Raw genomic sequence first — 25636 nt, 5'->3', positions numbered from 1 at the left:
TTCCCACCAATGATATAATATACAATATTATATATATATATATAATCATATTTTAATGGCTATCCTGGTAATTAATACCTGCTGCCTGTCAGAATATTACTGACATACTTTGTACCAAGTCAGAAGTTCAGCACACGTCAATTCTTAAAGAGAAATATATTTACACACTCACATATATTCATGCTCACACATGGGGTTTTTCTTGAAGTTCAGGTGGGATGAATAAAAAAACCCAGGATGAATATAAAACCAACAATTTAATGTGTAATAAGTACTTTTGAAGAGCAGCTGCGGGTAAGTAATATCTTTTCCAGGAGGTCAAAGCAGTAACTTCCTAATTAGAATTAATTCTGGGAGCTTTGCTGTAGCAAATACTTCTCCAACAGTCAGTGAAAAGCTCAGATAGTGTGAGGACATTTCTTCAGAGAGAATGAGCAGGTATAGAAGGGATTTCAGAGGATTTATTGGTTCAAAATGTGTTTGTCGTTTTCTCTGACAGTCTTGTAGCTGGTGTGAGATGAATTTGGAAGGAATTATTTCAGCAAAGACCTCAAGGTTTTCCATTCTTTTCCAGTTTGCCTTGAAATGGTTCTGAGGAACATTTTGTTAATCTTTGATAATACCCATCAGGGTGGTTTATAAGTTTTTTAGCAAGTTATTTCTAGATAATACCAGAAGAACAAATTTTAGTAAATTCTTTGTTTATAGACAACGTAAGAGTATGAGTGTGGACATTTTTCCCTTTTTGAAGCAATTTGCAATGCTTGGTGGAAGTTTTTCAGCAAGGCCTGAGTGTCTTTGCATGGAAATATATCTTTTATAATTCTTCTTTTCTTAAAATGCTGTTGATCATAGGTGGCCACAGTGTCGGAAAAGTCCCGGATCATGGAGCTGGAGAGGGACCTGGCACTGAGGGTGAAGGAAGTGGCTGAGCTCCGAGGGAGGTTGGATTCCAGCAAGCACATCGACGACGTGGACACTTCTCTCTCCTTGCTACAAGAAATCAGTTCTTTGCAAGAAAAAATGGCAGCAGCTGGCAAAGAACATCAGAATGAGATGAACTCGCTGAAGGAGAAGTTTGGCCTTAGTGAGGAAGCCTTGCAGAAAGAGATCAAGACCCTTTCAGCTTCAAATGAGAGAATGGCAAAAGAAAATGAATCCTTGAAAACCAAGCTTGACCACGCCAACAAGGAGAATTCTGACGTGATAGAGCTGTGGAAGTCCAAGCTGGAATCTGCAATCGCCTCCCATCAGCAAGCAATGGAAGAGCTGAAAGTTTCTTTCAGTAAAGGTGTTGGGGCTCAGACAGCAGAATTTGCTGAGTTAAAGACTCAGATTGAGAAGATGAAATTAGACTATGAGAACGAAATGGCAAATCTAAAAGTGAAACAGGAAAATGAGAGATCTCATCACTTGAAAGAGATCGAGTCGCTGAAAGCAAAACTGTTGGCAGTCACGGAGGAGAAAGAGCAAAACCTGGAAAGCCTGAAGACCAAACTGGAAAGTGTGGAAGATCAGCATCTAGTAGAAATGGAAGACACTTTAAACAAATTGCAGGAAGCTGAGATAAAGGTAAAGGAGCTAGAGGTACTGCAAGCCAAGTACAATGAACAAACCAAAGTTATTGATAGTCTTACACCACAGATCAAAGCTGCTGAAGAAAAGCTTTTGGACCTTGCTGCACTTGAGAAAGCCAATTCTGAAGGTAAATTGGAAATCGAGAAACTTAGCAAGCAGCTTGAGGCAGCTGAGAAACAAATTCAGACTTTAGAGACTGAAAAGGGTGATGGAATTAGCCAGGTTTGTATCAACATCCATCCTTTTAGTTTTCTTTTGCTTTTATTTTACATTTGTACCATTTTAATCTGCTATAGGAAATAGGTCACAGAAAAAACAAGTTTTACTGAATGTGTATCTTGGGACCATCTGAGGAGGTTTAGAGGAGCATTAACTGGGTCATGTCTCAACAGGTTTCTGCTGCTCCACCTGCAATAAGCAAAAGGAAAAAATTCCTTCTGCACTTCCTTGCTGCAGATTTTGGCATGTCTGTGCTGAAATCTTCCTGTTAAGGAAAAGTTACTTTATTGGCTTGTTTGGGAGAAGGGTCACACATCCTAAGGCTTTAACCTTTGGGGATAGATAAGGGGACCTGGGAATCAGTGGGGAAATACTGCCCTCATTACCTTCCCTTCCTCTGAGAAGGTGATGGAAGAGGCTTTTGAAACAAAAGAAAGCACAGGAAATCCTGGTGGAACTTTTCTTTAAGCCCAGGCCCTGCAGGGATGGTTTTGGCACTGTTTTACAGCACTTTGGACCCACAGACTACTTGATCCAGGATTTTCCTTGGATTTGGACAAAACACCTCTGTAAAGCTGATGGCAGTGAAGAGTAGTGGGAAAATGACTGGAAGAAAAAAAAAAGTAGGAAAATTCTAGGAAAAAGCTTTCCTAAACTCTTCACAGGTGGTTCCAAGATAACAAATTTTTACCTTTGACTGTCTTTTTGAGGCCACACTGGGTGTGGTACAGAGCCCTTGGGAAGATTCCCTCCCCGTGTGTGTGTATTGATCTGATCAGCCAATTAAAGCACAAATCAATCAGTTCAAAAAATGAAAACAATAAAGAACCAAAACTACTGATTGAAATAATCCTGAAACTTTGAAATTGTGAGTGTATTCAAAAATGTCTGCCATTAAATAATGTATTCACAATTAATACCAAAAGAACTAAATTTTAATGATTTCAAATCTATTCCAAGATGCAATTAGTGCTGTGATGTATGTAGTCATCAGTGGAAATCAGCTTCACTCAGTTAACCCATCATGGTCTTTTCTTCATTTTTTTTAATTTTTCATCTTAGAGTGATTTTAATATTATAGTTATTTCTTTCAGATTCACCTTTTAATTTTCCTAATTTTTCATTCATGTTTGTAATTTTATTTTGCTCCATTTCATCACCTTTGTTAGGCCAGTAATCTGGCCAAAGACCTGCAGGGCAAAGAGCAAAAGCTTCTTGACCTTGAGAAAAACTTGAGTGCAGTAAATCAAGTTAAAGATTCTTTGGAAAAGGAACTTCAAGTTTTGGTGAGTAATACCCCAAAATTTTGACTTTACTCTTTGGATTTTGGGTTTCATGGTGAGAGTATAATTGAAATCTATGGATCAGCTCTGAGAAAAACCTTCCAAAGGTGTTTTACTCGTGATAAAAATGGGAAAGGTTCATGGCTAATGAGATCTGTCTCAGAATAAAAAGAGCATTTCACCTCAGTCCTGTGTTATCAGGTGTTTTGTCTAAATAGAACTCATCTATTTATGCATTGCAGATAAAATTAAATCAAAAGCAGCAGCAGTTTAAATTTAGACTGCTCATTAAGGAACACTAAATGGCCCTTTATTGTAGCTGTTGTACCAATTAATGCTTGCTACACACTTCTTATAAATAGTTTTAAAAGACATTTCTCATTTAAATAAATTTCCAAATGCTGTGTTGTTGGGTGGGGTTTCCCTGAGGAACTACACTGGCATTAGTAACAAAACATTGGAATTTTTGGTCTTTCTGTTGCCAATAGTAAATATTCAAACTTGGAGGAAGAGCCTCACTTGCCTTCTTGGAAATCCTCCCTTTTCTTCATTGTCTGGTATCAATTCCTGCTGGTAAAAGTGGAGAACGCTGGTAGGAGATGGTTCACAGGGCTGCAGGTGTCCCTTCTGTGCAGCCTGTGAGCAGCAGGGATAGAAACCCCAAATTCTTGTTTCCTACCCTAGGCTCTGTGGCAGCTGATGGAGGAGTTGCTTTAAATGTTGAGATCTGTGCTAAGCTGTAACTCTTAAAACTTGAGATCTGTTTATGATAGGAGCAAAGATTGTTCTGATGTACATGAAAAATACTTTATACAAGTTCAGTGGTTGAGTTGTACTGTTACTACCAAGCCTTACATTAAGTTTTTATCAATTTTTCAGAAAGAAAAGTTTGCTAGTGCAGCTGATGAAGCAGAGAATGTTCAACAAGCTATGCAAGGTATGTGCTGCTAAAATGAACAGAGAACTAAACAGCTGCAGATATTAAATTAAAAGCCAACAAAATGGCTTTTTAAAACACATTCAAGCTCATAGCTGATGGTACAGCAGTTTCAGTGGCTGTGGAAGGGACAGGATTATTTGTAGCCCCTCTGAAGGGTAACATACCTTGCAAGTAGGTGGAATTGTCTGCATTTAAATAGTTACTATCTTTGTTTTCCAAATTTTACTTGCCTAGAAACGGTGAAAAAGCTGAACCAAAAAGAAGAGCAGTTTGCACTCATGTCTTCAGAACTGGAGCAGCTCAAGTCTAGTTTGACTGGTAAGGAAGGGATGAAATGGAATGTTCTGGAAATGCATCAGCTTTGTGCTCTGGCATGGCTTCTGTAGCCTGTAGGAGGCTTTGCTGTGCCTTTCCTCTCTTTACATCTCTGTAAAACCAGTGCAGAGGGAAGCAAAGCACAATTTGTGATTTGTTGGTGTTGTTGGCACGGGAGAAGTGATCCCAAGGGCTGCCCTTGCCCCTGGCAGTGCCTACCCTGAGGCATTTTTTCACTGGAGCTTCACTTTGTCTTCCTTGTTCATTTTCTGCTGCTCTGCTGAACAGCTGATGAGTGCTTTCACCTGCAAGACCTGCAGGTCTTTTCCTCCATTGCTTCCTTCCCCTCTGAGACAGCAGGACTTGTACCAACATCTCCTGGCCTGAAGTGAATCACTTCTGAAACAAAGGGCTCATGACCAGCTGCTCCTTGCTGTTTCTGAAGAGTCCTTAACCTTGTGCTGCAGTTACCTGCTCAATCAGCCATCATCTTTCATTTTAGAGGAGTGATCTGTAAGGTCTGGAGCATCACTATTGCTGGTTTTAGTTCTTTACAGTTCTCTAGCTGTTCTTTGCATACCCTCCCTCTGAAATTTACAGCTTAAGCACCTTTGTTTTGCTCAGAGATGGAGAGGAAGCTGAGGGAGCGAGAAGAGAGGGAGCAGCAGTTGATGGAAGCAAAAGCCAAACTTGAAAATGACATTGCAGAGATCATGAAGTCGTCAGGAGACAGTTCTGCCCAGCTCACAAGAATGAATGATGAACTGAGGTTAAAAGAAAGGTATTTCATCACTGTCAGAGCATTGTCACATCAAATCTCCACTCCCACACTCCCAGCTTCTCATTTTATTTTTTTGTAAATATCTGAACAAGATGCTCCTGAGTGTCACATTGATATGACAAGTGAGCTTATTCTAGCAAACTAAATCAATCCAAACAGTCTCCTGGGAGTGATTTGAAGAGCATCCAACACTGATCATTCCAAAATTCTTACATAATGTGCTTCTCATTGCCTAGAGTAAATGACCTCTTGAATAATCCAGACTGTTTTGTGATTGTGCTTCATGATTATTTGATTACCTGATAAACTCAGTTTATTTAGATATATAAAAGACTCAAGTCACATTTTTGTGAGAGAAAATTTGGGGTTTTTTCCCAAATATTGTATGTACAATACTGGGGGCAAAGTAACTTGGTCTTCCCTGTGTGTACTGAATTTAGCAGAACATTTCTGTTAAACAGTGAAATCTCTTTTTGAATGCTTGGTCAGAATATAGAACTTCAGCACAATCTTTTTCAGCACAGCTCTTTCATCTCTGTGCTTGTGGTCCTGTCAGCAAAAAGTGATGTTCTTTCATTTGGTCTTTCCAGGCAGTTGGAGCAAATACAACTTGAGCTTACAAAAGCAAATGAAAAGGCTGCTCAGCTTGAGAAAAACGTGGAGCAGACAACACAGAAAGCTGAGCAGAGTCAGCAGGAAACTCTCAAGATTCATCAAGCAGAACTGAAAAATCTGCAGGATCAATTGACAGACATGGTAAGAACGACTTTAAAAGCACTAAAACTGTGCAGAAATATGGTCCCACTGCTGCTTGAACTGTGTTTTACTCTTTTATTTTCCACCAGAAAAAGCAGATTGAGACCAGCCAACATCAGTTCAAAGATCTTCAGGCCAAGCATGAAAAAGAAACTTCTGAGCTGGTGGCTAAACACGATGCAGATATCCAAGGGTTTAAGCAGAACCTGCTGGATGCAGAAGAGGCTCTGAAAAGTGCCCAGAGGAAAAACAGCGAGCTGGAGGCACAGGCTGAGGAGCTGCAGAAACAAGCAGAGCAAGCCAGAGTAAGTGGCTTTTGTCACTCTGCAAGTGACTTAAAGTTTAAATTTTCTGTCTCAGTGACTTGTTTTCTCTCTGCTTCAGCTTTTCATAGCTAGATTTTTGCAGTGTTTCTGTTTTGAACTTTTCCAGGGTATGTGGGTATGGGTTAGGGAGGAGAAGCCCACAGGACAAACTGCTTGTTGGTTCTTCTCTCAGTTACACAGGAGTTGATGAGATACAATTCTTTGATATCAGTTAACGTTTTATGTTCATAGATCTGGCTCAGCACAGCCTGTTGGAGCCAGATGTCATTCCCTGTGTTTTTATATGCTTGAATTTTAAGATGCATTGTGAACTACTTCATTTAGAAGTGCTACACAGCTTTTGTTTTGTAGTATGGTCTGCAGCTATTCAGTGTGTAGCTTGACTTTAGTAATTTTAATTTTTCCTCCTGTTTCTTTTACTTTACTGCTTGCTTTCATCCCTCAGCAATTATTTGCTATAATCTTTGTTATATGATTTAGCAAATTATTTAGTGTATAAATTGACACACAATATTGTTAGCACTGATGTGGTGTTTTGAATTGGAGGGGTCATGACAACATATTTTTGAGAGAATCTTGAGGAAGTGAAACTGAGAATTGGAAGTCAGTTTCTAATAGAACTCATTGCATTTTAATTCACTTAGAGTCTTGTGAAATCATTCTGTGGCTCTTCTTTTGAATAATTTACAGTCAGTCAATTTATTGAGAGTAGTTTTATAAATTACAGGAAATTTTGGATGGAGGAGCCTTTAAATCATGAGTTTTTTAATATTATTTAGCCACTAAAATCTTCTTGTGGATGATGCATGTTCTGTAATGTAACAGGGGTGTGTGTCAGCAGCTAAATTATAACAATCACTGTGTGTCAGTGTATACACTTTTAAAACTTAAATTACAATTGCTGTATTTGCCCTTAAAGCACATTTCTCATTTGTCTGCTTGACTTGATTTTTGTTTTCCCTTCTCCCCGACTTTATTTCTTTAGTCCTTAAGCTCTGTGTTAGCCTCATCCAGAAAAGAAATCGAACAAATGTCAGACAAGATGAGGGCTTTGATATCAGAAAAAGAGACTTTGGCACAGGAGGGGAGTACTTTAAAATTAGAGAGAGGTCCTTTGTTATCAAAACTTAAGGAATTGAAATCAAAGATTTCGTTAATGCAACAAGACCAAGAAGAACTGAAGGCAGAAAATAAAAGAATCCTAAAGCAGAAGGAAGAAGCTGAGGCCAAAAGCCAGCAGGAGAGCACAGAAAAGGGAGCTCTGGTTTCTGAGAAAAGCAGATTACTCTCTGAACTGGAGGCACTGCAGGCAGAGCTGCTGAAGGCAGCTCAGGAAAATGAGGCTCTCCGGTCCTTGGAGTTAACCTTGTTCCAAAAGCTGGAGGAACTTCAGGCCAGCAGAGATGCCATGGATGTGGTGTGTCAGAAACGTGTCAAAGAATGGAAAGAGCTGGAGAGTTTTCTGAAGAGTCTTTTGGAAGAAAAAGATGCAATTCTAAAAGACAAAGATGATGTTATCCAGAAGCTGGGAAGTTCTTGTGAGGCCCTGGCCAAAGACCAAAGGGAGCTCCAGCAGCAAGTGTCAACTCTGGCTGCAGAGAGAGATTCAGCCCTAGGGAAGCTCTTGGCTCTTCAAGACAAACATGACACCCTGCAAAAGGAGCTGTGCAAGGTCTTGCTGGGCGTGCGGGAAGAGAGGGGGATGCTCCTTGAATGCACAAAAAAGCTGCAAGTGAGCTTAGACAACGCAGTCAGTGAAAACCAAGAGTTAAAAGTGAGAGAAGAGGAGATGCAAACACAGCTCACCAAAGCGATGAAAGACACCGCGGCGCTGGAGAATTCCCTTGTGAGTCTCACTTGTTGTCTTGAGGAAATGAAAGCCTCAAGAGAGACACTCAGTTTGGAATGTAATCAGTTACATCGAGAGAAAGAGGCTCTTTCCTCATCACAACAGAGGCTTTTGGCTGAAAGGGAGCAGCTTCTCAATGAAAAGGAGGCAATTGCCGAGAAGCTTGCGAAGGCCTCAGCAGATGCTGAGCTTTGTGAGCGAATCTGCACTGAGAAAATGAACAAACTGACCTTGGAAAAGGAATCTGTCCTTCAGAAGTCATTGCAGTTTGAAAAGCACAATGAAGCTCTTCTCCAAGAGAAGAATGAACTGGAGACAAAATACTTGGAGCTTCTTGATGAAAACAGGTCTTGTGCAAAGGCAGTTTCTGATCCGAAGAGAGAACGTGAGCTGGACCTCTCATCCAAGAATGCTCTGGCTCAAGAGAATGCCACACTCCAAGATTCCATTGAAGCCCTGAAGGGAGAACTCAGTAAGAAGACTGCAGAAAATCAAGAGTTAATGACCTGTAAATGTGACCTTTCCAATCTTCTGAAGGAGGCCCAGGATGCCAAAAGAGCATTAGAAGGTGAGCTGGCTGCTGCATCACACACGGAGCAGGTGCTGTCGTCTTCCTTGGAGACATGCTCCTTTGCCAGGGAAATGCTGACCAGGGAGAGGGATGAGCTGCAGGAGGAGTGTCAGAAATTAAACAGAGAAATTGCTTTTGTGAAAGAAACCTTAACCTTGGAAAAGGAAGCTCGAAAACTGGACGAGGAGGTGTTTCTGTTCAGACGTACAGAACTTCAAAGAACCATCTGCTGCTTAGAGAAGGAGCTAAAAGAGCTGAAAGAGAAAAACAAAGTAGCTCTGGTTATGGCAAAACATATAATTCAGGAGAAGCAAAAAACTGACATGAAACTGGTGAAAATAATGAAAAAAAAATTCTGGGCAGAGAAAGAGCACATCACTTTCATCATGAAGCGCCAGAAGAGAGAATATGCTGCCTTGTGCATCACAGCAGCAAAATTCCGGGGCCTGGACAGCACCCTCTCCAGCAAGATGAGTATGTTTGAACACGAGATGGAACTGATGGAAAAGGAGACAATGGAGTATTTTCAGGGACTGGAAAAACTGGAAGAACTGGAAAGGCTGCTCTCCCAGTATTATTGCAGACTGTGTGAGGCGGTTAAACTTTTCGAGCAAACTAATAGTGACCTCTCAGGCAAATTGCTGGAGTCTCAGGGCCAAAATCAGATGCTGCAGGAGCAAACGAACAATCTGATTTTGAAAGTAAAAGAAACTGAGACTCTTCAGGCCCAAGCAGTAGTACAGAAACCAGAGGTATTGAAATTGATAGTTAAAAGTCGAGTCTGGGGCTGTTTCTGCTAATCCTGAGCACTAACCCCTGGTGTCCTCTCTGCACTTCATTGCACACTCTGCACTTCAATAACACACTGCACTTGTGGGCTCTCTCAATATGGTACTTTGGGGTTGTTGCAAGTTGCAACTGTGAGTCTGAAAGACACTTTTTTTTTTATTTTTAATATTTTAACTGCAAAAACCTCTGTTGTTGCTGAATGTTGCAAGAAAAGAATATAAACTGTGAATAAAAGGAAGTTGTGTTCCCTTAATCTGGTAGGAGACATTGAGCAGCTCCTTCTGGTGAAGGACTCCACAGCTTAAAATCTAAAGTAGTAATAGATAAGGTTTTAGATTGGATCTTTGTGCAGTCTTATGTTCAATTACAGCAATTACTCCAAAAAATACAAAAGAATGTGCTTCTCCTATAAATGTAATTGGATAAAAGCAGTGTGAGAGAATGGGAAAGACACTGACAATTCTGGTGTTCTTTTTATTCACAGAAGTGTTTTGTATTCACCACCAACAAATTCTTTATAAAATACTTTGATACTTTGATTTTCAGTTTGTGTGGCTTGAAGCCCAGAAAATCACATTGAATGCAAATTGAAATCAGGAGATCCTATAGATTACACCTGCCTGAGTATTTTAATACCATTATGAAGTATTTCCTTTATGAGGCCATAATGAATATCACTGAAATGATGCAATAATTTGCTTTATCTCTAATTCCATTATTTTCCAAATTTTGGAATCTTTTTTGTAATTCCATATTTTCTGAAAATATACCGGGTTGTTGGAAGTGAATATCTGTTAAATTATTACTGCCTAAAGAGGTGAGAGGTCTGAGAGCAATCACAGTGGTGGTAATGAGAAATCTAGGAAGTAAAATAGAGGGAATTCCTCAGTGGTGACAAGAGCATGGGGTTATGATCTGTTTCTGCGTGGAATTGAATTTTCTCTTCAGTTCATTTTATACTTGATGCAGCTCCAAAACGCAAATAAATTCCCAGCTGAGGTCCTTACTTACCTGGGAAGCAGCTGACAAACCACAGAGCTGTGTATAAAGTATTGGTCTTTTGCTGTCAGAGCTCCTGTTGGGAATAACTATTTTTTTCCCCACCTCCCTTTATATCCAGGAGGCCAAAGTGACAGAAGATGTTTTCCAGGCAGTGGAACAGGTGACCAAGGAGAAGGACGCCATTCACAAAGAAAAGATTGAAACTTTGGCCTCTTTGGAGAACTCGAGACAGACAAACCAGAAGCTGCAGAATGAAGTAATCACATTAAATGCTTTTCTGTGAAAAGTTTTGCCTGGTTTGTGAGAGCAACTGTTGAATTACAGAGAATTGAAATAGGCAGGAGAGGAGTCTGTGAAAAATTACTGGAAGAGTGATGGAAAATGCACATGGTTTTATGGCCATGGTTATTTTGTATTTTGCATGTGGTGTCAATCCAAGGTGCAGCAGTTCCCGTTGGGATCAGTGTCCAGTCAATGTCTTCCCACCACTCTGTGCTGCTGCAGGGCCCAGGGAAGGGGAGGATGCCCTCACCCTTTGATGCACTCCCAGAGCACTGGGAGTGAACAGCTGGGCTGCCCTCAGTGTTGGAACGGGGGCGATTTCCAGCGGGATCTGCTGGCACGGGAATTAGAAGTGGTGACGTTCATATGGGAGGGGTTCCCATTCTGGATTAAAAAAATCCACAGGGTCCTGCAATGCCAGGAGAATGGCTGCAGATTATCTGTTATGTAATAAATGCACTGTGGGCTGTATGCAAACAAATCAGCTCCACAAGCTCCTGGTGTTTCCGTGGGGGACACAAGCTCAGGAAATCCATGTCCAGCATTTTGTCCCATGCAACAAGATCTCTGCAAGGAATTCATTTCCTGTGGGTGCAGGCACAGCATTCAGCCCTCCTGACTCAGAAAATAAGGTATGGAAAAGCAGAATTGATGAGTTATCTTAGAGGAAGAAAGATCAAGGGGACAGCTGGTTTTAGCTTTGCATTCAAAAAACAAATAATGCTCTGAGTGCTGCAGCAGTTAATGGAGGTGAGGTGCTTTGGGCTTTACCTTGGGGTGTTGACACCACATTCCTGGAAATACCATTCTCTCCAGTAGACTTGTAATTCTTTGTGCTGCTCTATTTGAATGCAGAAGGTCTCAGAACATTTGTTGTTGGACAAACACATCAGTCCAGACAGGCTGGGTTAATTTAGGGGGTAAAGATTGAAAATGGAAGAGCTCCAGCCCACATTTGGCTGAGGGTTGTTTCCTGAGAACTGTGTGGTTTCATTGGTGTAATGAGGGTTTTTTTCCTCTTTAAGTTGGACATGCTTAAACAAAACAACCTGAAAAATGAAGAGGAACTTAATAAATCAAAAGAGCTTCTAAATCTGGAGAACAAGAAAGTGGAAGAACTTAAAAAAGAATTGTAAGTTTTTCAGTGTTAAATCTGTTAATTTTTGTGGGTACATTTACCTTTTTTTTTTTTTTTAATTGTCTTTCACCACCTTTCTGGTATCCTAACTTATGAAGCCAATATTGGGTCAAAATTAAATGTTTGGCATGTGCAAAACTTGACATGAGAATGTTGCTACTAAATTGCTGAAGGGAGTTAAAGCAAATCCTTAGACCATAGTTTGAAATAATTTGTTTGTTGAAGGGTTCTATCACCTGAGGGCACGAGATGATATTAAAATCTTTATTAGAAGAGAATTCTGATTTAATTACAAGTACACTTGGAGTGTTAAGTGGCTTTGTTCATAGAATATTTGATTCTGCTTTTATTTTTTATTGATGGCTTTATGAAGTTTATTTCTGTGGCCCCACTATTTCCTAAATGGTGCAGACCAGATCCTACATATGGGATGTGAAACTCGAGTTAATTGTTCATTATTTGAGCTGCTTCATTGAAAAACAGCATTTTACATACTACAGACTCACGGTGTGTAACACTGGACACAGACAAATTAACTGAAAGCATTTGATAAAAAGTAATTTGCCCTGTGGAATCTCATTGTAGCAAAGCTGCTGCTGTGCCACAGGGAATAAAGATCCAAATTATTGCTGCCCTGCAGTGATTGCACATCCCCAGCTCTCAGAGGTGTCCTGCATTAAATCACAAACAACTTTTCACCTGTGCTCCGAGAGGAATTTCTTGGCTCATAGAGTGAGAGCTGGAATCTTGCTGACAGCTTAAGAGCAGCTTTGACTAATTATTATTATTATTATTGTAGTTCCATTTGTCATTTTGTGACAGCTCTGAGCCACTGACAGCTCCGAGGTGACACCAGGGCACAGGATTCAGTGTCTGGCTGTGACTGGCAGCTTGTGCTGGTGGCTTTGGAAAACCTGGGGCCTTGCACAGACCCCTTTGAGAAAGGCAGGATTTCTTTCCATGAGCAATTCCTGCCTCGGTGCTCTTGGGAAATGCCAGAGTTAAATGGAACAGCAAGGGGGACTCCGGTTTTATGGAAAGGCAGCAGATATTGGGCTGTAATTTGCCAGGCAGGAATTATTTATAGGAGATGCTGCCTTGAAAATCTCCAGCAGCTCAAGGTGTTCTCAGGACCCCAATCACTGTGAGGGGGTTAATTCTGTTATTTCTTAGATTGAATGTGGCCTCTGATCATCAGAGCTGAGACCCTGGGGAGAAAGGGAAGCTTGTCTAGTTTGTTTTTTTTAATTGATCTTTGCTAGCTTTTTTGTGTGTTGCCCTGTTCAATTATAGGAAGAATTAGCTTGGTGACAGGGATTCCTGAGCAGCAGGGTGTGGGTGGAGAGCACAGCTCAGGGTGAGCTGATGAGGGCTGGGTGAGGAGAGCAGAGGGAATGTGGTGCCTTTGGAGCAGGGGGATGTGACAGGGACAGGGTGTCCTTTGGAAAAGGCTGGGCTGAGGGAAAGCTGCAGTGCCTGTAGGTGCTCCCAGGGCCATCCCTTGGGAATTCTTGCCATGAACACGGGGGCATTTCAGGCACGCTGACCCCAGACCTGGGTGTGGGGTTTTTTTAACACCCTAAATAATCTGTGCCTTAATGCCAGAAGAAAGAGGAGGAGGGGTTAGTGCTGCTCCTCAGCAAGGAAACAGGGTTAGAAATTGGTGTGTTCCTGCTCAGCAGGAGGGGAGTCACTGTTAGAGGTGGGAGCAGTTTGCTCCAGTCCAGGAGGATCAGGGTGGGAATTTGCCAAGGTGAGACCAGATATGGTTGAAAAATCAGAGTCCCATGAGATGCTGAACTAAAATCAGACTTTTGTCTACATGTGCCCAGTAAGAGACAGCAAATCCTTGTATTCTGAAGTGCTTGAATAAATTTCTGACTTAAGGGTTCATCTACTTCCCACAGTTATAAAAGTATTTTTAATATTCCAGTCAGGGTTTAAGTCTGTAGTATTGGCACACAGGAGTACTGCATTTCCTTTTTTACAAAACAAAAGAGTAATAAAAATAACTATTTAGTGAAATTAAGGGTATCTTTTGTGCTTTTTGAAAGATGTCAAATTTCTAAGATTTTTCTGTTAGTCACTCATGTTACAGCCAGCATGCTAAATATTTTTTAAAAAATTGTTGCAAATAAACGTATTTTAAGAAAACTATACTCATTAGTAGCAACGCGGGCTGATGAAAGCTGCAAAGCCTTTTTTTCTTCAGCTTTGGTTTTGTCTCATTTGCAGTTTGAGTCTGTTAAAATAGTGGAATAGATGGGGTTTTGCTTCCTGTGATCCTGCACTTTTGGATGTCAGACCTGGTAGGGAGTAGTTAAATAAGTGAAGCTCTAAGCTGGTTTTTATCCCATTGCCTTCTTTTCCAAGTTTTCTTTCTTTTTCATGCTTTTAAGCAATTCTGTTTTACCTCTGGCTGCAAAGTTCTCTTCTGTGAACAGTCCAGGCTGCAACCATCGCCAACCCTCCTGCGCTGAGTTCCCAAATCCCAGCCTCGCTGCCCGTGGGAATCCCCGAGCACCTGAAGCAGTGGCAGGGGAGGGCTCGGTGCAGCCACAGGGTTCACCCGTCCCTGTGTCCCCGGGATTGTCACCGCTCTTCCCGATCCCTCCGCCACGTGACCCTGATGTATTTTTCCAAGCTGTGAAGCCGCCTCTCTCCCCCAGTTTTCCCTCGCCTCTCCCGTTCCTATGGTAACGATGCTCTCTGTGTGCTCACAGCGAAGCGCTCAAGCTGGCAGCGGCTCACAAGTCCCAGCAGCTCGAGGCTCTGCAGGAGGAGAACGTGAAACTGGCCGAGGAGCTGGGCAGGAGCAGGGACGAGGTGTCGAGCCACCACAAGGTAGAGCGGCCGCAGCGGGCGGGTGGAGGCTCCGCCGGAGCTCCGGGGCTGCCCCGGGGAGCCTGTGCTGGAAAGGATGAGCGGTGCTGGGAACGTTTGGAAATAAATTTGGAAGCCACCTGCACGGGGAGGTTGGAAGTGCAGGCTGACAGAAGGTTACGTAACCCGGGAAGGATACTTGGGAAGGCTTGGGAATGAGCATAAATTAAACGTGCTTTAGCCAAGTGTATTAACAGAGAGTTGCTATTTCTGTCGGGAGTGATTTTGTTACACAACTGTGGAAATGTCCATCCAGCAGTACTAAGGAAATGTAGCTTTTTAATTCTTAATTCCTGCTCTCCTCACTGAAAACAAAGAGGATTTAGGATGTATTTCAGAATACTGTGTAAAACTACTTGGTTGGACTTGTGCTGTGTGTGTGCCTGCTCAAACTTCACACTGTGCTGCAGCCAGGCACTGGGTCCCAGGGAACAGAACCCCTGCAAGGTGTTTTTCTGGTGGTACTTTATTTTTTTTTTTTATTATTTTTTACTATTCTATCTGAACATGTTGTTGGAATCCTAAAATGGGCAAATTACTCAGCTTGTATCACTGGTACTTGCCAAAAGATAAAATAGATTTACAGCCCCTAATGTGAGTTTAGTTCTTGTGGAGCAGTTCCAGTGACAGGCACACTGTGAAGGAATCTTTGGAAGATCTCATCCAAAAGATCCAAAACCAGGAATGTAGGAGACTGAGGTTTGTGTGCCCTGCCTTTCTGAGAGATCACCTGTGCAGGGAGGGGATCCTGTTCCCTTTGACAGGGCACAGACTCTTCCACCCTGCCAAAGGTTTAATATTTTTAAAGCCAAGAGGCTGATTTTCCCCCAAAGGTCCTGTTTGGAAGTCCTGAGGATGGGTGATGTCCCTGGCCAGTTTGTAAATCCTTTTAGCTGCTGGCAGGAGTAATGCTCAGGCTCCTTGATCCTCAAGAGCCTTTGGAGGTGACGAGCAGAGTCCCAGACGTGTGGGCTCAGCACTGACTCATTCCCCATCTGAGGAGCAGAGTGGGGAGAGCACATCCCAAACAGCCAGTGGGAGCTGCTCCCCACTCCCACAGGGTTTCCTAAATTATTTCAGAGTCCTTGAGTCAACCTGTTATTTTCAGGGAGAGTTGTAACTTTAGAAGGATTTGGCAGCATTGGTCAAACCTTTCTGCATTTTGCCACCCGGAAAGGCCCCGAGGGAAGGGACCCCACAGCCCCCGAGCCACGGGCTGGCCGCGGTCACTGCACTCGGTCTGTGGCCTCCCTTGTTTGCAGCTGACCTCGGGAAGGAATCCTGCTGTGTGCATCCTGCTGGCTATGGATCTGTCAGCAGGGATCCCTCTCTCACTGCCAGGACAGACAGCTGTGGTGTGGGAAGCACAGGGATGAATCCATCACCTCACAAACTGGAATAGTGTCAGCTCGGCCGCACCATAGCCTGTCCTGCCCGTGAGTAGATGGTTCCAGGAGCAAGGATCTGGAGGATCTGCTGGAGCTTGGATACACAGCCTGTTTGCCTTCTTCAGCCCTTGGTGTTGGACAGTGTGCCCTTCTGCAAGGAGAGTGTGATCTGAACCTTGGGAATATGGGAATGCCGCCTGTTGCAGTTCCCAAATGTCGTATTTGGGCTGTGAGATCTGGTGAACAGCTCGGCCTCCCAAAAGCCTGGGAGAGGCCTTTGGTGTCCCAACACCTCCCCTCTCTTGTCACACTGTGCTCAGCCACCAGTGGCCACAGGCTTTGGGCTCCCTGGGTTCAGGCTCTCTGTGGGAAGCAGGAAAAATGTCACCACGAAGAATCCTCCAGCAGATTTTGGAGGAGTGTCCGTGCTGGCAGTGAAGGGTCTCCCACAGCAGGATTGTCCAGGAGCTGCACATGGTGCTCCCAAAACTCTGGGCAGTGGGGAGGAAAGCAGAAAGCAGCAGAGCTCAGGCTGCAGAGAGTCTGTGCAGGTACCTGTGAAATGCATCAGGAAGGGAAAACACAGGATTGGGAATTTTGAGCTGTTGCTGTGGTAACCACATAAATTCTAACAAGTGTGTTGTCAATTGGGTTAGAGAATCTGTGGCTGCTTGTGACACACTTTGCAAAATTAATGAATCCCGTTTCATGAATGATTTATCTGAACATCTAAAGGTTAAAGTGTCTCATGCCAAAGATGCTGAGGGAGCTTTTCTGTATTGATCCATTAATAATTAGCTGATTGTAATTAGTTAAAGAGTCACATTCGGATAGATACTGAGCTCAGGGAGCTTTCCTGGCTTCAAATTATTTGTTGTGGCATTTTGGGAGCCTCAGACCTGCTCAGGCATTTGAAGTTCATTGGAGAAGGTGTAGAAATACCCAGCAGCTCAACTGGCCCATCTTTTATTAACACTGTGCCAGGTCTGCTCTGAGGGTGCTGAGTGTGACTGTAGAGAAATGGCTGTGCTGGCAGAGGGCAAGGAATCCAAAAACCAGCTGGGAAGTGTGGTGGGCAGGAGATGAGTCCCTTCACTCTGGAGATCTGCCAGAGGAGAGAGGCCTGGAACCCAGGTGTCAGAACCAGGGTCTGGAGAAGCAGCTGAAGCTGCAGCTCCCTGGGTGTAACATTTCTCAGACTTGTCATATTTGTCCCTTTTTGTCACCAGTCTGCACAGATGTCGGGAGCTCACACAGGCTGCCTCTGGGCAGGAAACAAGAGAGAAACTGGGAATCATGGGGGTGCTGCTGGTGGAACTGGGTTTTGACTGGGTTTGACCTTCAGGTAGAACTTGGCCATACCCCCCCAGTGCCTTGGCTGCTTTGCTGTCCCACAGTGGTCACCTGCCTTGAGAGACACATCTTGATTTGCTTTATGAATTATTTCTAGAAGCCTCTCTACACCCTTCTAGTATCTGATTTTTGTATCAATAAAGTTTTCTGATTAAGCCCAGTGAAACAATCCTGGTTAATGCCAAACCTGGAAGGTTTAACAGCACTGCAGCACAGGGAAGGAGAAGGTAACTTGTCAGGAAATGTGGAGGAGATGGCTGCTCTCAGTGAGCTGCATTTAGCTGAGAGCTGGGGGCTGGCAGACACCCTGCTTGCTTGAGGAAACTTGTTTAACGCCTTCTGTGCCAAACCTCAGGATCTGCAAAGCGCTGAAAGAATTCCCTCTGTCAGGGACAGGAGCTGTTGTCAGGGCTCTGAGGTTGCCATTATAAATGTATGTGTTCCTGACCTGGTGGATGAACCCTGGAAGCTTGTGAAATCCCACTGGAGCCTGTGCTCAGGGAGTTCTGGTACAGACACTTCTCACAGCAGTATTTTCTGGCTTTGGCCATTGAATAAAAAAGAAGGAGAAGATGGTGAAAAGTAAATAATTTACCTGGAAAATACTTGTTTTCTTAACCTTTTCAGAAGATCAGTTGTCCCAGTGTTTCTGTGTTGAGCCTTTGCAGTTTTTTTGCTTTGCATTTCCTAACCCAGTTTAGACCCAACAACAATAATTGCAGGTGAAGGCTTTGCAAGTTTTAAGGGCTTTAGAGTGGCCTCACTGAGTTACAGGTTCAGGATGTGGTAACAAACATGAGACCAACAGCTTTGGGATCAATAATTTATCTCGGAATAACGGGACAGTAACAAATACAGATCAGTGGTACAATGATCCAGCACAAGAAACCCAGCAATTCCCCAGTGCTGGGCTAAAAGTAATGGGCAGGCACACAAAGGGTTCTTGGGGGGTGTGAGGAGGGTCTGGAAATATCCTTTAACACTGGTCTCACACCTCTGCTGTGTGCACAGGACATGGAAATGCTCGTAAAGGAGCTCCAGGCCCTCACTAGCTGATGTTTTGGTCACTGAACAGTTTGTGTTTGGGTGCATGTGCTGTGCCAGTAGAAAATCTGCTGCTTTGAGGATCTGGGGGCTCTGCAGCCTCTCCCACGTTTATTTTATGATAATGATGCTCTAATATTTTATACTAAGGAAACAATCTGTAGTATTAACTGGAGTCTGTCTGTACTTGTGTTTTAGCTGGAAGAGGAGAGATCAGTACTCAATAACCAGTTATTAGAGATGAAAAAGAGGTAAGTTGTTCCTGCTGATGTGTGTTTAACCCCACAGAAATGGAACACAAAAACACTGCTAAGAGCTGTTCTTTCTGTTGTGTCATGGTTAAAAGTGCTGAGTTGTTGCACTCGTTGGATTAGAGATGGAACCATCCACGTTTGCTTTAGTTCCACACCTCCCACATTGTGGTAATTCTTATTTGCAGTGACCAGTTTAATGTTTGGTTTTAGTCTGCTCTGGAATGTTGGATTGTCCCTCAGTCTGATAAAATGTGCAGGCACAGATCTGACCCGGCGAGCTCTTGAAAAATAATGGACAGTTCAGTGATGCTGAGGAGGGTTATTAGAGGAGAGGGGAAGAGGAAAGAAAAGTTAATGAGCACTTGCTGCTTTCATGGCTTTGGGCTGTTGAGTTCCTTGTGGGTTACTGCAGCTCATTCAGCACTGCTTTTAAATGCCAGGAGGTTTTGTCCTGGGTGACTGGGGCATCCCTTTGTAAACTGCTGCTCAGGGGAAGGTCCCACGTCATGAATTTGAGTGTCTGCAGTGTGTGCATGGGAAGCTGATTGGCCCCTGTGCCTTGAGGGAAATGGGGCCTTTCCAAGAGCAGTTACATAAATCCTTAGAGAACAACACAGCTCCCCACGACACCTCGGCTGTTCCAGGAAAAACAAACCAACCCCTGCTAAATTTCCTGGATTTATAATGGTCACAACAAAGAACAGTGAGTGGCTTTTGGGTGTTTATGCACACACATCCTTGGCCACTCAGTATTATCACTGTTCCCTTCCTCATTCCCTGACACTCTGTTCTCTGGGAGGGGGTTGTCCTATCTCCTGCTGTTCCAAAGGCCAGCAGGCACATGGGGTGCTTCCCAAGCCAATGCTTCCCCAGGAAATGTCAGAGTTGGATCAGCTGAACCTCCAGCTTTAACCAGCCTCACGAGCTGCATCACCAGCCTGTCACTGAACATGTTTGAAAATGTGTTTTCAGTAGTGTAACTCCTGGAAGTCACTTGAGGAAAGGAAGGAAGGAGTGGGGACCAAGTCATTCAGTACTTTCCAGCAGTTCTATTTCACAGAGAACATTTTCAAAGACAAACTCTTTGTAAGTTCTACAGAGAAAGGTGTGTGGTGGCTCTGATCTTCCTTCTCCTGTTTTACTCTGGGTGAGCTGCCTGAAATAATTCAGACAATTATGGAATCAGTGAAGTGAATTTTATCATGACTTTACCTTCAGTGGGTTACACTGAGGTGCCCCAGTTTGTGACTGGCTTAATGACATTGCTCAGCAGTGTTGAATAAACTGCAGTAGAAGAGGAAAATGAGCAACAGGAACAGGGGAAAATGAGGAAAAGGAATAGGAGCAGCCTGGCTGAGAAAAACTGCAGGCATTGGGGCTCAGAACATGTCAACATGTGGCATCAGTGCTCGTGAAAAAAGTCTGGCTGAAGAAAGAGCTAATTAAGTAAAAATAACGAAAAAAGTCTCTAAATTCCCAAATTGCACAGAACTTGGTGAAGGGAAGATGATAATTTCGTCCTTTTGCCTTAAGAATTCGAACTGCTGAACAAGAGCCATCTTTGTGTTTCAGTCAGGTCAAATCTCTCGTGGTGAATTTCTCACCTCCCTTCCACCCCCAGGAATTCTCTCCCTCTGTTTTAGCATCCCCTTGTATGAAATAATCCAGCTGGGAGTGCTGGGAGTTTGTTGTGATGGATCGTGGGGGGTTCTGTGTGGCTCAGCTCGTTGGGTTCAGTGTGGGTTGCTGTCTGACTGTCTTTGAGCTTCGCTGTTTCTCGATACTCATTTCATTCCTCTCTCTTCCCTTTCCTGCCCTTGCTTCCCTTGCTATATCTGTGTGTCTTTAATGGTAAGACTCAAGAAAGTCTATCCACGTTACAATAAATAATTTTATTTTTTTTTTTTTAGTAAAGTTGTTGTACATATTTTGGCTGCCTTTGTCCCTTGGTGTCTTGCTTTTGTTTTGTAAAACACTCAGCTCTATATATATATATATATATGTATAATGAAAAAAAAAAAGTCTATATATTTTTTACCAAAACAGAAAAGGCCCTTGGTGCAAATATTGTTCTTCCTTACAGTATTTTGCATTTGTACTCCATGTTTCTAACATGTGGTTCTTGTTATCTTGCATTTTTAAAGCTTACCCAGTAGCACTTTAAGGTATTTGCTTCATTCTTAGAATTTCTTATTTTTGTAGTAAGGGAAGAATCTGGGTGATTTTTTTTTTAATGTTAAATCAAAACAAACCCCTTTCTCCCACGACTTCCACTCACTGCTCAGAACCTGATTTAAGTTTCTCAAGAAAGTGAAGTTTTAAAATGGCATCTAAATGAAAAAGTCATTTTTGTTTTGATTTCCCCCCTGCTGGTAAGCAGATGTTTTGAACTTGAATTGGCAGGAAAAAAGTTTAAGTTCACTAAATCAATTTTTTTTTTCAAATAAAATAAATAGTTTCCAAAAGATTTTCCTTGCAAGCTCCCCCAGTGCAGTTATTTCCCATTCAGCACCTGCTCTGTGTGTGACTCCCACTGCACACACGATGCTCCAGCAGCAGCCAAGACTCTGCCTGGAAGTGACCTAGAAGTGATCCACACTTAGGGACCAGCACCTTCCTTGGCTGTAGCTTCTCCAGTTCCAGCGTTTTTGGGTCCCCCACTGGAGAGATTGTCCAGGGAAAGAAAACCCAAAGCTCCAGCACAGGGATCTTCTTCCCCTCTTGTTTTCTCTCCTCTTTTCTTCTCTCCTTTCTCTCCCTTTGTGTTTTAGCATTCGAGGCTCCTGTATTGAGTCTGTAAATATTTTATTTCTATCCTTACAACCTGTTTGCCTTTTTCAACCACCTCAGCGTTGTGGTGGTTGAAGCTGAGCCCGACAAACGGCGAATTAACCACATTTGTACCAAAAGCATCTGTTTGGTCCTGATCTCTCCATGAAGATCTGACCAAGTGGAAACATTGGCTGAATCACAAGCTCTTGAGCATGGGCTGAGCCGCTGGGGTTTCCATCTGCCCTTTCCCAGCTGCGTGCACAGCACGGGGACGCTCGGGAGAAGTCTCGGGTGCAGCAGAGCTTGTGAGCAGCAACTTCCAGATGTGATTCCCACATGTCCTCAGGGTTTACTTCCCAGCAAATCCTGGATTTGCAGCTCTGCTCTGTCAGCAGCACCCCGTGCACTGGTGGCACATCCATTCCCACACCACCATGTGCCTTTGAACCACGCAGCAAAGCACTGGAAACCATGGGACAGGCGGAGCTGGGAATCCTGCGGGAGAACACGGAGGTGGCTGTGGAGCTTTGAGTGCTTTGCTGACTCAGGGTTGGCCAGGGGGTCTTTCCATGCCAGTGCCCTTTTGGGTTTTATTGACAAGACTGTAACTTGTATTTGAAGGCAAGATCACACAGTCTGCAAGTTGTTGTGTTTCCACTTCTGTTGATTCTCTCATTGTAAAAATACACCATAACCAAATCAAATTTTGGTGCTCGTTTGGTAGCTGCCTCAGCTTTTCTAAACCCCAGATTCTCCACTTGCTGCTTCCATTCCTGAGTACAATCTGAACAATGAAAGAATTGATTGATTGTGCTCTCATCGTTGAGTTGCCTGTTTATCTCGAGTGGGTGAGGTTTCCTGTGTCTCATGGTCTGGGTATCATGGCTCTCACTAACTGTAGATACCACAGAGATGGAAACTTTTCCATTTGTGCTCGTAGTTGTCCCCTGAGCATCGTCCCACGTGGATGGGCTTTGCTCCTGATCCCTCAGCAGCACTGGGGAGTGTAGTGCAGTTTAGAATCCCTGCAGGAGCTCAGAGCCTATAGCAGCACTGCTGCCTGCACCGACTCTTCAAGAGGAAGAGCCAGTTCCTTCTGGAGAAAAGGAAGTGGTTTGAAGTCATTTTTTTGTTGTTTTCTTTTTTAACCAAAATCTTTCAGCTTGTAAGGAAATTTGTAGCAATGTTCCTGCCATCAGAGGACAGTTACTCACTGAAGGTGTCACAGCAGTGGTGCCTTAAGGCAGGAGCTGTAGGCAGAAGTTGTATCTCTGTTAGATCCGTGGAAAATATTGGGAAAGCTGGACATATGTACGTGGAAGGGAGTTGTGCCTGCTTTGGAGGGTTTCTTTTTAACCTTTCTCCCATGAAGTCAAACAAATCCCGTGTGGTTTCTCTATGTGCAGGAAATGATGATGTCACTGAAATTAGTGAGGACCAGCTGATATTTCCAGCCTCATCCATGCTTTGCATGACAGCTTGTACAATGAGCTTTGCATGCCTGTTTTGTTGCTTGTTAGTAATTTTCAAGAAGTAACAAAACTCTCGAGTTAGGTTTTGTGGAACATTGTGCAACATGTTTGTTTATCCTGTATCTCCCCAGTCTGTTAACTTGCTCCTTTAAATTCAAATGGATACGGTGCTATGCAGATTCTGGCATGTACTACCTAGGTAAAGTTTTTGCTTTGTTTCCACAGTTGTAACACCTGAAATGTTTGTGCATATACAAAACCTTAGTCAAGCAGTAAACTGTAATTTGTTTTTTAAGAACCACTTCTTAAGTAGTTTAATACTTGAAATTAAATGAAACTACTTTGGGCCGCTACAGTTACCCATTCAATAGATGACTTCTGGTTTTACTTGGTTTTCTTTTAGAGAATCAACGTTAAAAAAAGAAATTGATGAAGAGAGAGCATCTCTACAGAAATCCATCAATGTTACTAGTGCCTTGATCACACAAAAAGATGAGGAACTGGAAAAACTCAGACATGAGGTAAATGAGGAATGGATGATTTCAATTTCACTTAAGTTGCAGCCAGAGGCTTTGTGCTGGCTCCTGAAGAGCTGGCTGATCATTTTTCTTTTGTGTGGCATAGTTAAAGCTTAGCATCAAATCTTCAGCTGCCTGTGCTGAGCCAGGTGACTCCTGGCACAGGGTTTTGGTGGTTGTTCAGCCCTTGCTTCAAGGGCCCTGGCCTTGGTGCTCTGGCTTGGTGTTGGAGGTTCCAAGTGTTGTCAAACAACTCTTCCAGATCACGGTGCTCCGCGGAGAAAACGCCTCTGCAAAAACCCTGCAGTCAGTGGTGAAGTCACTGGAGTCTGACAAACTGAAACTTGAGGAAAAGGTGAAGAACTTGGAGCAAAAACTCAAGGAAAACAATGAGCAGCCTTTAACTGTAATGAGCCCCTCAGGTAAAGCGAGAGCCACTCCAGTGTCGGTGCCCTCAGAGCCTGTGACGTGATTTCTGACTGAGCCATGGCACGAGTCACATTGTACCTTGTTTGATTTTTTCCTTTAAAGGTGACGCTGCTACTCTGCTTCAGGAGGAAATTGCACGAGAGAAGCAGGTATTGGATGTGCACATGAGCATGCTAAGCCAGCAGTGGGGCTGTAGGAGAGGGGAATATTCCAAAGATAGTCCCGGGTTTTGTTGGTCAGGTTTTTAATGGGCAGATTTATCTTCTAGCCCCTCAGCTTCTGAAGGGAAATGTCAGTGACAGTAAATACTAAGAATCAAGTGATGAGTGATACTGGAGAAACAGTTCAGATCATGGGAATGTGAGGGAATAAGCAGGAAATTAGGGTGGCAAGTTGTGCCCTGCAGTCTGTCAGAGGTCCAGCCAGCAGAGCACTCACTGCTCCTTGACCTTTCCAGAGGTTTCTTGGATGTGCATGAGGAAAAGCCGTGGCCCACCTGAAGCTGGTGCTTGCCATCTTGGAGAAACGGGCTCCCTGAGCTCCTGGGTACCTCTAAGCACTGCAGAACTGGACTCAGAACAAGGGCTGGCAGCAGTGGAGAAGGAAGGTGAAGATGTGATTCAGAGTAGGACAGTCATAGTGACCTTGTGAAGTGCTGCTTCACAGGGGCCTGTGCCAACAAATGCCTAGAAAATATGGTTAGAAGAGAGTCACCTTCTGCTTACGATAAAGCCTTTGTTAAGTCACGGTGATTTAAAAATGTCCTTCCCTGTTGTGCAGCCATCAGAACTGTCATGAATATACACTAACCACCAATCTTTTTCTGGTTTTCTGCTTCCCTGAATTCACCTGCTGATGGCAACCCTTCCTTCCACCAGGGCGAGGTTGGTTCCCCTTCTTTCCTCCCGTTTGTTTGCCAAGTGTTCCTTGGTTACATCCAGCAGCGCTGAACCCTGGGGCTGGGGGTGGTGCCAAACCCCTGCCCCTCTGACTGTCCTTGTCCTTGGCTCTCCTAGATCGACTTCCTGAATTCAGTGATAGTGGATCTACAAAGGAGGAATGAAGAATTGAACTTGAAAATACAAAGAATGTGCGAAGCAGCCCTCAATGGCAATGAAGAGGAGATAAATAACTATGACAGGTACAAATCCTAAAGGAAGCCTTGGCTCTTGTTTTGGGAGCTGTTGGTAGAGTGGGTTGGCAGCTGCATGATGCACCAGCAGCCTGATCTCAGCTGTCAGGAGGGACAGACAGAGCTTTCCCTGGAGCTTAGTGGTTGAATCCAGCCTTCTCTTTACACTGTGGTGTAACTGGGAGTGCAAATGGTGCTCTGCAGTTATCAGTCCCAAACACTGGTGTATTGTGACGTGTGTTGTATGACTTAGTGAATCTGGCCCTTTGCAAGTGCAGAAGAGTCTTTGCTCCCAAGAGGCTGTAGCTGTGTTGGGATAGGAGGAACCAATCCAGAGAAATAGAACTAAAACCTATTTGCTGTGCCATGACTTCAGCTCTCTTAAGGGAAAAGAAAAACTACTTCACGTGTGTTTCTTTTAAATGTCTCTGTGCAAATACTTGCACAAACAGCAGCTTGTTCAGTAAATATTAGAATGTAGGGGATTGTGGGGGCACTGCAGGGTGGTGGAGAAGGGTTTGTATCCTATTTTTGGTTGAGCTCTGTGGCGTTTCCTGGGTGT

At 43.4% G+C, this 25636-nt stretch overlaps 1 protein-coding gene across 12 annotated transcripts in view; it reads left to right on the top strand.

Annotated features, from left to right (window-relative positions):
- Window positions 1-25636, top strand: part of CLIP1 (CAP-Gly domain containing linker protein 1) — a 61201-nt gene that overhangs the window by 34549 nt on the left and 1016 nt on the right. For 8 of the 12 annotated variants that reach the window (XR_015774259.1, XR_015774257.1, XR_015774258.1 and 5 more), the window contains 16 exons: window positions 856-1800; window positions 2967-3083; window positions 3960-4017; window positions 4255-4338; window positions 4960-5116; window positions 5707-5872; window positions 5962-6177; window positions 7184-9370; window positions 10528-10665; window positions 11717-11823; window positions 14553-14673; window positions 18696-18748; window positions 23399-23516; window positions 23776-23935; window positions 24045-24826; window positions 24959-25082. Coding sequence is in view for 1 of the 12 variants with exons in the window: in XM_088065168.1 (XP_087921294.1) it covers window positions 856-1800; window positions 2967-3083; window positions 3960-4017; window positions 4255-4338; window positions 4960-5116; window positions 5707-5872; window positions 5962-6177; window positions 7184-9370; window positions 10528-10665; window positions 11717-11823; window positions 14553-14673; window positions 18696-18748; window positions 23399-23516; window positions 23776-23935; window positions 24045-24091; window positions 24959-25083 (4799 nt within the window). In the remaining 11 variants the exon portion in view is untranslated. Of the gene's footprint in view, window positions 1-855; window positions 1801-2966; window positions 3084-3959; window positions 4018-4254; window positions 4339-4959; window positions 5117-5706; window positions 5873-5961; window positions 6178-7183; window positions 9371-10527; window positions 10666-11716; window positions 11824-14552; window positions 14674-18695; window positions 18749-23398; window positions 23517-23775; window positions 23936-24044; window positions 24827-24958; window positions 25084-25636 lie in introns of those variants that run through there. The other 4 variants (XR_015774262.1, XR_015774261.1, XR_015774260.1 and 1 more) reach the window with 2 other exon arrangements.

This window comes from Pseudopodoces humilis, chromosome 20 (assembly GCF_049639895.1).
Source record: "Pseudopodoces humilis isolate 2021_Gansu_Grassland_sample_001 chromosome 20, ASM4963989v1, whole genome shotgun sequence".
NCBI classification, from domain to species: Eukaryota; Metazoa; Chordata; class Aves; order Passeriformes; family Paridae; genus Pseudopodoces; species Pseudopodoces humilis.
This window is presented reverse-complemented; position numbering and strand designations above follow the sequence as displayed.